The 11,426-nt window shown below is 37.7% G+C and overlaps 1 protein-coding gene across 7 annotated transcripts; it reads left to right on the top strand.

The window, feature by feature from the left end:
- LOC130860386 (F-box/LRR-repeat protein 21) lies at positions 1-11,426 on the top strand. Of its 7 annotated transcripts, none has more exons than XM_057748532.1 (8): positions 1-118; positions 2,640-2,714; positions 3,693-3,788; positions 4,632-4,766; positions 5,898-6,264; positions 6,722-6,844; positions 9,795-9,966; positions 10,319-11,426. In XM_057748532.1, exons 5-8 carry the CDS (start codon positions 5,899-5,901, stop codon positions 10,960-10,962), a joined length of 1,305 nt encoding a protein of 434 aa, XP_057604515.1. In that variant the 5' UTR covers positions 1-118; positions 2,640-2,714; positions 3,693-3,788; positions 4,632-4,766; position 5,898; the 3' UTR covers positions 10,963-11,426. The 7 variants fall into 7 exon arrangements, 6 of the variants coding, with proteins under 6 accessions (XP_057604515.1, XP_057604524.1, XP_057604483.1 ...); XM_057748541.1 differs by having other exon boundaries at positions 3,689-3,715; XR_009055436.1 differs by lacking the exon at positions 4,632-4,766 and having other exon boundaries at positions 9,865-9,966; positions 10,319-10,431.

Raw genomic sequence — 11,426 nt, 5'->3', positions numbered from 1 at the left:
GCCGGGGCCGAGGGCAGCCAGCTCCAGGGTAGCCGCCTAGAGGTTGGACGCGGCGGGCTGGTGCCGCCGCTGCAGCCCGGCTCGCGTACGCCGGGGGCGCGCGGTTCTGAGCTTCAAGGTAGCGTCTACTGCTGGGGGGCGCGGTGGTCTGCGTGGAGTGCGCGCCTGTTGGCTCTGAGGAAGCCGCGGGCCGGAACGCGGGTCCTGCCTCGGGCGGGGTGTGGTTTGGGGACCGGGAGGCGCCCCGCCAGCGCGCGTTCTCCGGGAACGAGGAGGCGTAACCTGACGGCCTCAGCCGGGGCGCTGCCCGCCGGGGGCCGCCCGGGGCGGGGAGACGGAGGGGAGACCCCTGGCCAGCGACCCCACCCGGCCCCGGGCCAGGCCAGCCCCCACCTCCGCATTTGATTTGCCTTGAGGGCAGGTCTTCCGTCTGCTTGCACAGCCTCAGGGAGTTCCTTTCTTGCCTTGGTGGTTTTTCCCAGCTAGGGACCCAGCTTTCCCGAGTTCAGTCATTGTCTTCATCTTTGGAGGGTAAACTCTGAAAGGATTGTATTCGTCTTAACCTCACTCTCTCAAGCGCGCTTTCGTTGATGTTTTCAGTACGTGTAGTTGATGAGAATGCTAAGTGATTACTGGTACACGCGGTCGCTTTTGCACGACTTTGAAATGTTTTCCTTTACAGGAGGGTCTTGTTAAGAGTTTATGTTTACAAAGGCATGTCCGGGAGAAAAGTAGACTCAAGCCTTCCCTGTGAGTTGGCAGAATCTATACCCTTTTAGGTGTACTGGTTTTGTCTTTAGCCCGTGTCCAGAAGTTTTCTCCAAAATATGAAGTTGAAAAATTATGATTATTTTTTCAGAAAAATGTTGCAAAATGCCTTCTTGAACTCTGTATTAATTGTTAGATCCCTTGGTGCAGTCAGCACTAAGATGGGTCTCTCCCCACTTCAGAAGGCTTCCCTGTAGAGGACCTGGCATGCTTTCCTTACTCCTTTTTCTCTTCCAGAGTTAGGAGGAGAGGTGGGGAGGGTTAAGAGAGGGCAGGAGCTGGGCCCCCTTTTTGAGGATTTTAACAGATTGCCCAGTTGAAGTTCTGTTAACTGTCTCCTTGCATCTCAAAAGATGTTTTGAATCCACATATATTTTGAAAACTTCGGTTTTCATGAGTCCTTTAAAAGAAGACATACCTATTTTAAAATTAAAAGTTTTTTTTGAAAAAATGTGTATCTTAATACAACAGAGAGACTATTGAGAGTGTATAGAAAATTGCTAGATCAATGAAAAAATATGAGAACACCAAAAAGTTGGCAATCACTGCTTTTGGAGAGATCTGTTTGACATAAATACTGATTACTTTTGTCCTGTTGAAGCCTTGATAATATTGTAACTTGACTTTCATATTTTAAAAATTTGTAGATTTTAGATTTAGAAGAGAACTTCGAGCTCTGTCATGTGGGCTGCAAAGAACGTAAATATTTTTGACAACATCCCTAAAAAATTATGTTTTGTCCTCTCTTTGGGTTATATTTCGTGGGAGATCGTGCCCCTTAGCACAATTCACTCTTCTATCAGAATGCTGTGTGTTTCAAAGCTGTATTCTGGAGTGAATCTTCAGCTTTCCTGCCCAGGCCACACCTCCCTTGTCATTGCACTGATGACTGGAGTTTCAGACCCCTTAGCAGGGGCCCTTTGCCTTTGGTGGCAGCAATTTGATTTCTCGGTGTACCACCTTAGAAAAGTAGCTTAAGTAAAGGACATTTCCTCATTACTTCTGTTCATGTTCATCTTGCTACTTCCAACAAATTTGTCTAACCTTTCAGATAGTTTTGAATCTTTCTTCTTTATCTGTAGGATTTACGCAATATTTCTAATGTTGTGACTATTAAAAACTTGCAAGTTTTAAACGTGCCTTCTGTGTTTTCATTTCGTCGATATGGAAGAACCTGGTGATGGTGCAAAGATATGGCTTTGGATGTTTAGTTTTTCGTCTAACCTGTCTTTGATTATCTTTCCCTCAAGAATACTATGGGAGATTTCTTAGATTCTTTTAGAGGCTCTGATTCACAGGGTCACCTTATCTACCAAATTAAGAAACATATCAAAAAAAAAAAAAAAGGAAATTGGGTGGTTAGCGAAGCCATCAAGTGGACTTTGAGTCATCATTACATTCTTTCCCAGGTGCTAACAGACCTGTTTTGTACTCTGGAATTGTGATCAGTGTCAAGCTTGCTCATCTCTCCCTTTTCCAAATTGTGGCTTACCACCTGATGGGGTCCTGAATTCTGGTTTTGTCTTCCACCAGCCCTCACAATTTCAGATAGTGACTCTAAAACAGCAGTCAAGTTCCTTCAGCCACCAGGGAAGTAATTCATCTGATCTTAAAGACTCCAGTGAACCGATCTGAGTTAGGTACTTTTGCATCGCTTTCTTACAGGTCTTAGGTAGTGATTCCCTATTTATATACCCTTACCAGATCTCTTCAGTGTTCTCCAGCGTAAAGAATGGCCTGCCCACACAGAATTAGCCATATTGATAATTCAGTAGAAAAGTTTTGCAGCAAATAAAATTGTGTGTTATTTGATTAGAGAAATATGAGTCACTTGATGTTTCTTTCTCTTATTTGTGGTGTTCCTCTGAAAGTGTACCTGGTGGCTCCTTTCTGCTTACGTCTGGAGTGGAATGTAAAGGAGAGAGAGCTGACCTTGCCGTTATCTGGTAAATAGTGGTTTGAATGATAGTAGAACAACACTTGGCAGTGGGGAAATCACATTGTGGCTATTGACCTCTAATTCATTCTCCCAGTCCTCCAAAGTTCTATTTTAGAAGTAGGAGTCAGAGAGAAGTTGAGAGCTGGCAGGTAGTAGGCATCAAAGATTGAAAAGAAATTTTTAGTGGATTAATAGGTTGCCTCCTCCACCTCCTGTGTGTAACTGAGTTAGGCTTACAAAAAGTGGCACAATGTATTTATTTACTTTTACTTTATGACACTTATTCATGATGTCCAGGCAGTGAGTTTTATCCTGCTGTAGACCTATTATTATTTTCTTCTCTGACTGTAGACTTCTAACTCTGAAAAGTCACTGTGCCTAAAATTGATGAAACCTCAGAAAGAATATGAATCAATCGATTATGAACAAATCAACTATATGTATCACATAAGTGAAAAATTTAAAAATCACAGAAGCTTATGTAAACAGCAGACTAGTCAGACAAACTACATTCATATGGGAATGATAAATAATAAAAGTTCTGTGTGCTTAATTATTATAACTGTAGTGAAGTTATGTGCTGCTAGAAATTGCAACTAAAGGATTTACACAGTCTATGAACAAATAAATGTCATCATGGGCTACCTTAAATGTTTTGTAATACCTCCCCATATGTGTTTATTAAAATGTGAATTTTCAGAGCCCTCCTTTGTTTGATCCACAGCCTTCTATCTGAGTAAAGCTTCACGTGTAATTCCTGGCAGGTGTTGCAGTATTTCCATTAATCAGGCTGATGTTTGTTCTGTTTGTTTTATTTTTAATGGACAGGTTTTCTTATGAGTAGAAAATAATTTGGGAATCAGTAATTTCCTGACAAAAATTTTCAACATATACAATGATATATAAATATCCTAAACATAAAAATTATTGGATTTTTGCTTATACGTTCTGATAAATGTGTTTTTGTGGTTTTTTGCCAAGCTAGGAAGTGAAATCAAATGGATGTTGGTGAGTACCCCATGGCAGCAGTTACTTCATTTCCTTCGTTCAGAGTGAACTATAACTTGGAAGCCTTCTTTAGGTAAGAAATTTGGTAGTTTGAAAAAAAAATGATCAGTGTTGAAAAGTGATTGTATATGCTTAGGTTGGAATTTTTATATCAAGGTTTTCAAGCTAAGAAAGATCAGTTTGACTTGCATTCTAGTATTTTCCTGATGCTCATTGACATAAAATTATTTTATATAAAATTTGTGATTTGTGAATGGGTTTTATATTCTGAAAATTTAATGTAATGAGGGAAAAGAAAATTAAGGTGTTATTTTTAATAGAATTATTGGTACCTAATATCCTTTAGTTAATTATGGTGATTCTGTTAGTGAATTGGCAGTTTAATGATTTTAGTAAATAAACAGGTTTAATGTTTAATCCATGTTATATGCAGATTTAATATATAGCACAAGCCCTTTATTTAGAACTGCAAGGCAGTTTGTAACTGGGCATTTGGATGAAGTCTTTGTTTTATTTTTGGCCTCACTGCTTTTTTAATGAGGGATTATGTTAAGGATAATATTTTCGTAATTCCATAGTAAAATTGAACTCTCCATTCTGTAGGCTACCAAATAAAACAGTTACAAGCCAAATGTCAATAAATGTGCTGCATATCCGAGCTGAGAATCTGACTTCCATTTCTTTACCTTCCGTGGGCCATCATATTTCATTTTAGGGATTTAGCCCTTTATAATAGTATATGCTTTGAATTACTGATGTCAGCAGTTTCATATATTCTACATTGTATTGCTCAGTTATGCACATCTGGTTTAGTCAGATTAAAATGTGTAGTAGCTCTTTTGCCTGATGCTTGAGGTACATTTTTTTTTCCCTTTTTTCCCCCCAAACCCTAAAGATGACCTTTCATTTTGTTCAGTGACTTTATAGGTCATTCCTGCTTCTGGGATCCAACTCTATGTTGTGATTAAGAAATGTTTTACATCAGACAAAGTGACTCACAAGACAGAGATATTTGCATATCTATTAAATAGATATTTCATTAGACTTGAAGGTATGTTTCAATTATGACATCGTCTTCCACATATACATTCTTAACATTCAAGGGTAAAGAGAGGGTTAAATAGTCAACCAAAATTAATTGAGGTTCAGAACTACTCTTATCATTATTTTACCTTTCAAATAATTGTATACTTAAAATAGTTTGGATTCTTATATAAAATATATGTATAGGAGTGTATACTTGGGTATATCTAGATCTGAAATTTGTTGGAACTTAGTTGTGTCTCAAGCTGACTAAAACCTGGAGAGTCATCATTTCGTTTTGTTGGGGAAGAATGCTCATTCCTTTGCTGTTTTACATTGGCCAGTGAGGACCCAGCATACTTCTCACACAACTTCTGTCCCTGCCACATCCCACTTCTCTAGAGCTCCCGTGTGCTGGGTGTCACCTGAAAATTGTCACAGGTCGTTTGATTTTTTGTTAGAATTGTGCTCCAGCGTAAGTAATGGCATGAAATTTGTTCAGGAAGATGCATTAGGCGATTTAATAACAACAGCTGTAACACTTATTGAGCACTTAACTGTGCTGGCCCTTAAGGTACCTGAATCCTCTCAACAACCTTATGAGACTGGTACTGCAGCTCTCGCTGCTTTTCAAATGAGGAAAGTGAGGCTTACGTTAATTTGCTCAGACAGGATCACGTGGTTAGTAAATGACAGAGCTGCTTTTGATTACATTTACTGTCTCCCAGTCCCCCTGGAATTCTTAGCACAATTGCAATGTGATAGTGATAACATCATAGTTGACTAGGAATAAACCTGGCACATACACTGCTTCCTTGGACCTTTCCTCTGGAAGCCTCCCCAACCATCCCCTCCCACATACAAACTCAAATATATGCCGTTCCCTAATCTTCCATTGCATCTTGTCCCAGTTTCAGTGATGGCATTTATCACTGTATTTTGCCGTTTCACCATAGCTCTTTGAGTAAAGGTTCCTTCCTATTTATCCCTGTTTATCCCTAGCACATAGTACCTATCAGTGCATGAAAGTGGAAGATTCCTGTCAGAATTGTCTTAAACCGTTTCTCATTTTCTAATGTTGTTATTCCATCCAATTAAAGCAAAATAGATTATCAAAATATGGGGGAAATTATCGCTTAACACTGTTTAATGTTTACAGAATGAAGAGGAACAATTTATCTGCTGTGAATAAAGTTGTCCAGTCTTCACCAGCAGTGAAACAACCGAAACTTGGGTTCTGCTCTTCTTTCAACCAGACTCATATGTACACAGTCCTTCTAGACTGGGAGAGTTTGCCTCATCACATAGTGTTACGTGTTTTTCAGTATCTTCCTTTAATAGATCGGGCCCGGGCATCTTCTGTATGTAGGAGATGGAATGAGGTTTTTCATATTCCTGACCTTTGGAGAAAGTTTGAGTTTGAACTGAGCCAGTCAGCTACTTCATATTTTAACTCCACTCATCCTGATCTCATTCAACAGATTATTAAAAAGCATGCTGCCCATCTCCAGTATGTCAGCTTTAAGGTAAGAAAAATAAGCGTTAAATAAAAACTGTGAACTTAGATTTTGTTAACATTTGTGTACAACTAGATCATTATATTGAAGCAGTCAATGAATTTTGCAGAATTTTTATCCCAAACTACTTCCTATTTATCTCTTGTTACTTGCATAGGTTTAGATGTAGCAGTTGAGCTATAATTAAATAATTTAAACTTCAGTTTCCTTCATGTAGATGCCATTATTAAAATTCAGGTAATTGTACAAGATTTGAAAGTATAAAGTGCTTAGAAAGTTCATCTGTCATCATCTCTATTTTTTATTTTTTATCTGAGATAGTGTGTATAGAGAAAAAAATTATGATTTATCTTATAGCTTGAAGGGGTAAGTACAGTTTCACAGTTGAATTCTGTTAAATAATTATATTGCCAATAACTCTGGTAAGTTACATTCAGAAAATTAAGATTTTAAATTGTCTTTGTAGGTTGATAGTAGTACTGAATCAGCAGAAGCTGCCTGTAACATACTTTCTCAGCTGGTAAATTGTTCTATCCAGACTTTGGGCTTGATTTCAACGGCCAAGCCAAGTTTTATGAATATGTCAAAGGTAAAGATGCTAGACATTTTTGTGAGATCTACTAAAATTCTTAAATGTTGTCGAACTAGTCAAAAATAATTCTTTTCCTAAAAACAGACCATAACCCTACTTGCACTTAATTATTAAAAGCAGTTTTTTGTTGACTAGCAGTTATTTTTGATGAAATAGCTGATACATGATTTCATTCTTTAGACATATTTTATAATTTTAATTATTGTTTCACAGTAGGTGTCATTAATATAAAAGCTAGATGTTATACTTAGAATTTTCAAGTGCCAGTTTACTTAGTTACTTTGAATGTAGAATGTGTAGGGCCAATAGTGGATGTCTTTCCTGTAATTCTATAGTCTCTCCATTGGAGGTGGAAAAATGTAATATTTAACTGAATGTGCTATATTGGTTAGGATGACGTTTGCATCCTTACAGTGGAAATTCCAAAACAATAGTGGCTTGAAAACATGACAGGTTTACTTCTCTTACACTGAAGAAATCCGTAGGTGCCACAGTCCATAGCTGGTATGAAGTTGTTTGGAACCCACGCCGCTTCTAGGCACTGCCTTCTCTCCAAGGTGTTTTCTTCATTTTCATTACCCAAGATGGCTTTCTGAGCTCCACCCACCACGTCCTTGTTCTAGGCAGCTGGAGGCAAGAAATGCGGGGGAGAAGGGTGTGCCTTCTCCTTTTCAAGCTATAAGTACCGCAAGACTAGCCATAAGTACCACATAGTGCCTCTGTCTGTCTCATTGGCCAGCTTTGCTCTGTGGTCACACCATATTTCTGGGAGGCTAGGAGAGTCTTTTAGCTGGGTGGCAGTGTGCCCAGCTAAAAATTGGAACCAGATTACCAAAGAAGAAAGGATGGATGGTTTTTAGGAAGCAACCAGCAGTCTCTGTCACAGAAACTAATGACTGTCTTCTCTTCATTCAGGCTTTGACTTGAATGCCATCTCCTCAGAGAGGCCCTCCTTGACCACTTTTGCTAAAGCAGCGCCCCGTCTTCTAGTTACTCGCTATTGTATCACAGTATTTTATTTTCTTTCTATCATCCATCAGGTCTGGAAATCACCTTATTTATTTAACATGTTTCCTCTCTTCTCCTCAGACCAAAAACATCAACTCCTTGAAGGCAGGGATTCTATTTTGCTTGTTTATAAACCCATAATTAGAATAGTGCCTGATGTGTAATAAACACTAAGTTGTCAGTAAAACTGGCTAGTGGAAACCTTCCTATGGAAGAGAATAGAGGAATAGTAGCATCTCCTGTCTCATTAACTGGGTCATGGCTCTCTTCTAGCAAGCATTTCTGCTAGCCTATTAATCTTTTTAAGAGATATGCTGAAAAAGTGGGTCATTTGGGAATTCAAGTAATTTAAGTAATCATATGAAAACTTAACTACTTCTAAATAGTTATTTCCTTGTCTGTGAGCTAGGGAGTCAGATCATCCTGAGAGTCTTAGATTCTGGGCTCTCGTGTTGCACATCAGCTTCCAGGACCAGCTTCTGGGTTAGCTGATGCAGTCACCAGAGTGCAGCACCAGCGATCAGCAGGCTTCGTTTCAAGCTCTGCCTCCACAGCAAATTAGCTCTGTGGCTTCTGGCAAAGTCGTGGATCTCTCTGAGCCTCAGTTTTTTCATTTGTAAACTGAGGGAAAGTCATGTAAAGATACAGCATGCTGCTAGGCATTAGAAGTACTAAACTGATATATGGTTACTATAATGAAATATGTACTCTAATGTTTAAATGTGTCCTTCAGGACTAAAAGAGTTGGGTGAGAGTTGATGAAAAGGAAAATAAACCTTATATTTCTTAAGGAAAATGAGTGATCTATTTCTATTCCTCTAATAATTTTTGGCGCCATAAAATTTAGTAAAGAGGTTTAGCTGTCCATTTAAAAATTTGTGTAAATCAGTTTACAACTAGTATAAACCCGTGTTTTCTTATGATGAATTAAGATGTATAACCAATTTGGTCATTCTGATAGGGACAATAGAGCCTTGGATAGAATCCAAGTTGATTTTGAAAAAGGAAAAACGATCATGCATGGGTTTGGTTTCCAGACTTTCTATCTGTATCAGAAAGTACTGGATCTGAAAACTTGTGAAATTCCATCCATTTTGAGGTCAAACTAAATAAGTTTTAGTTTGTCAATCTTCAAAACAGAGAAAGTTTTCAAACTGTATCTCTGTTTAGATAATTTTCTAGAAAAAAGTGTGTCACTGAAGAATATGACATCATTTATTCACCAACAATAAATATTGACCTTTTACTATGTGCCAGGTACTGTTTTAGATGCTGTAAATACAGGAGTGAATAAAACAGATAATATTTCTATTTCTTTTAGGCTAGGAGGTTGAATAGGTCCAGATAGTAAAATTTTAGACTTTGTAGGTCATATAGTTCTGCTCACCTCTAGCATTGTAGCGTGAAAGCAGACATAGTATTACGTAAATGAGGCAGCATGGCTGTGTTAGAGTCAAACTTTATGGACACTGAAAGAGCTTCATATAATTTTCTCATATCACAAAATATTACTCCTTAAAAATTTTCTTTCAACCATTTGAAAATGTAAAAACCATGCTTACTCATGAGTCATACGATAACAGGCCAGTGGACTATAACTTGCCAACCTCTACTCTTGGAAATAAATATAATTATATCCTTTTAATAGTGAAAAACAAATCCTTAACATCGAAAGTAATTGGAAGATGTGTTTATGAAATCTTTGAAACTCCTTCCTTTCTCCCCATTCCATTTATCAATGGTAAAAGTATAAAACTAGACTTGGTTATAGAAATGTCTTCCCCTAGCTGATGGCACTATGAGAAACAGTAATATGTTGATTGCTTTTATTATGCTGTTGTAAGCATATGTTGGTGTAAATAGTTTTAACGAATTACTTAATTGAAACTGTAGATTTTTGAATAAAGTTTTTATAATTTTTTTCTTATTGCCACACTAGTCTCATTTTGTGTCAGCACTTACAGTTCTTTTTGTCAACTCAAAATCATTATCGTCAATCAAAATTGAAGACACGCCAGTGGATGATCCTTCTTTGAAGATTCTTGTGGCCAATAATAGTGACACTCTAAGGCGCCTACAAATGAGTAGCTGTCCTCACGTTTCATCTGATGGTAGGTTATATTTTTTAAGCTTGTGTGATTTTTTTTATTATAGTAATAGTAATAATGCAGTTTCCTTTTGAAAACTACATGCTTACAAGACATAATTCACTTATCTTTTTTTCAAAAGAACTCAATGTATAAGCTGGATATAGTTTAAATTGCTTCTCCTAAGAGTATCTTCGTTATGGGTATTTTTTATTATTCGTGTAATTGTATATATCTTGGCATCCATCTCCTCAGAAGTCATTAGATGTCTATTTTAGCGAATAATGAATAGCTAATATCAAATTTAAATTCACAAAATGTTATATTAGCATGCATATTCTTTGTGTTTAAGGATTTTTTTCCCCATTTCCTGTAGGAATCCTTTGCGTAGCTGACCATTGTCAAGGTCTTAGAGAACTGGCGTTGAATTATTACATGCTAAGTGATGAACTTCTCCTGGCACTTTCCAGTGAGACTCATGTTAACCTTGAACATCTTCGAATAGATGTTGTGAGCGAAAATCCTGGACAGCTCGAATTTCATTCTATTAAAAAACAAAGTTGGGATGCGCTTATTAAACACTCCCCTGGTGTTCATGTTGTTATGTACTTCTTTCTATATGAAGAGGAATTGGAGACGTTCTTCAAAGAAGAAACCCCTGTTACTCACCTTTATTTTGGTCGTTCAGTAAGCAGAGCAATTCTAGGACGCATAGGTCTTAACTGTCCACGACTAATAGAGTTAGTAGTATGCGCTAATGGTCTTCAGGCTCTTGATAATGAACTTATTTGTATTGCTGAACACTGTAAAAACTTAACAGCCTTGGGCCTCAGTGAATGTGAAGTTAGCTGCAGTGCGTTCCTTGAGTTTGTGAGACTGTGTGGGAGAAGGCTAACCCAGCTCTCTATCCTGGAGGAAGTTTTGGTCCCTGATGATGATTACAGCCTGGAGGAAATTCACACTGAAGTCTCCAAATACCTGGGAAGAGTGTGGTTCCCTGATGTCATGCCTCTCTGGTAACTGACTACCAAAGATTCTTAACTTTTTTTTTTAATCTGTAAGATTAGCTTCTTTCTGTCTATGCAAATGTAAATTTTAAGATGCATCGCTGAAATGTTTTAGGTAAAATATTTTATTGTTTGCAAACTGTCTTAATGGATTACAGCAGAGACATTTGAGAAAATATGAGAAATTTGAAAAGACAGACACTGTAAATAGGGCACAGACACTGTATTGTGGATTAGATAGTTGATATAAACAGTCGGTTTCTAGATAAGTTCCTCAGCCTTCCTTGAAGGTATATTTTGGCTTGCGAAATAAATTTATAATCTTGAGCTTTGGGTCCCTTATGTCATTTACAACTTTGTATTGTTAATTGTTTCTGTTTTATCTCGGTATTAATACATTTTACAAAATATTTAGTGTTAAAAACTAAGAGTACAAACAAAATGTAGGTACAGAGGCTGGCTTAATTGTACTCCATT

Source organism: Hippopotamus amphibius, chromosome 1 (genome assembly GCF_030028045.1).
Source record: "Hippopotamus amphibius kiboko isolate mHipAmp2 chromosome 1, mHipAmp2.hap2, whole genome shotgun sequence".
Lineage (NCBI taxonomy): Eukaryota > Metazoa > Chordata > Mammalia > Artiodactyla > Hippopotamidae > Hippopotamus > Hippopotamus amphibius.
The sequence above is the reverse complement of the archived record's forward strand: the minus strand, read 5'-3'. Positions and strand labels throughout refer to the sequence as shown.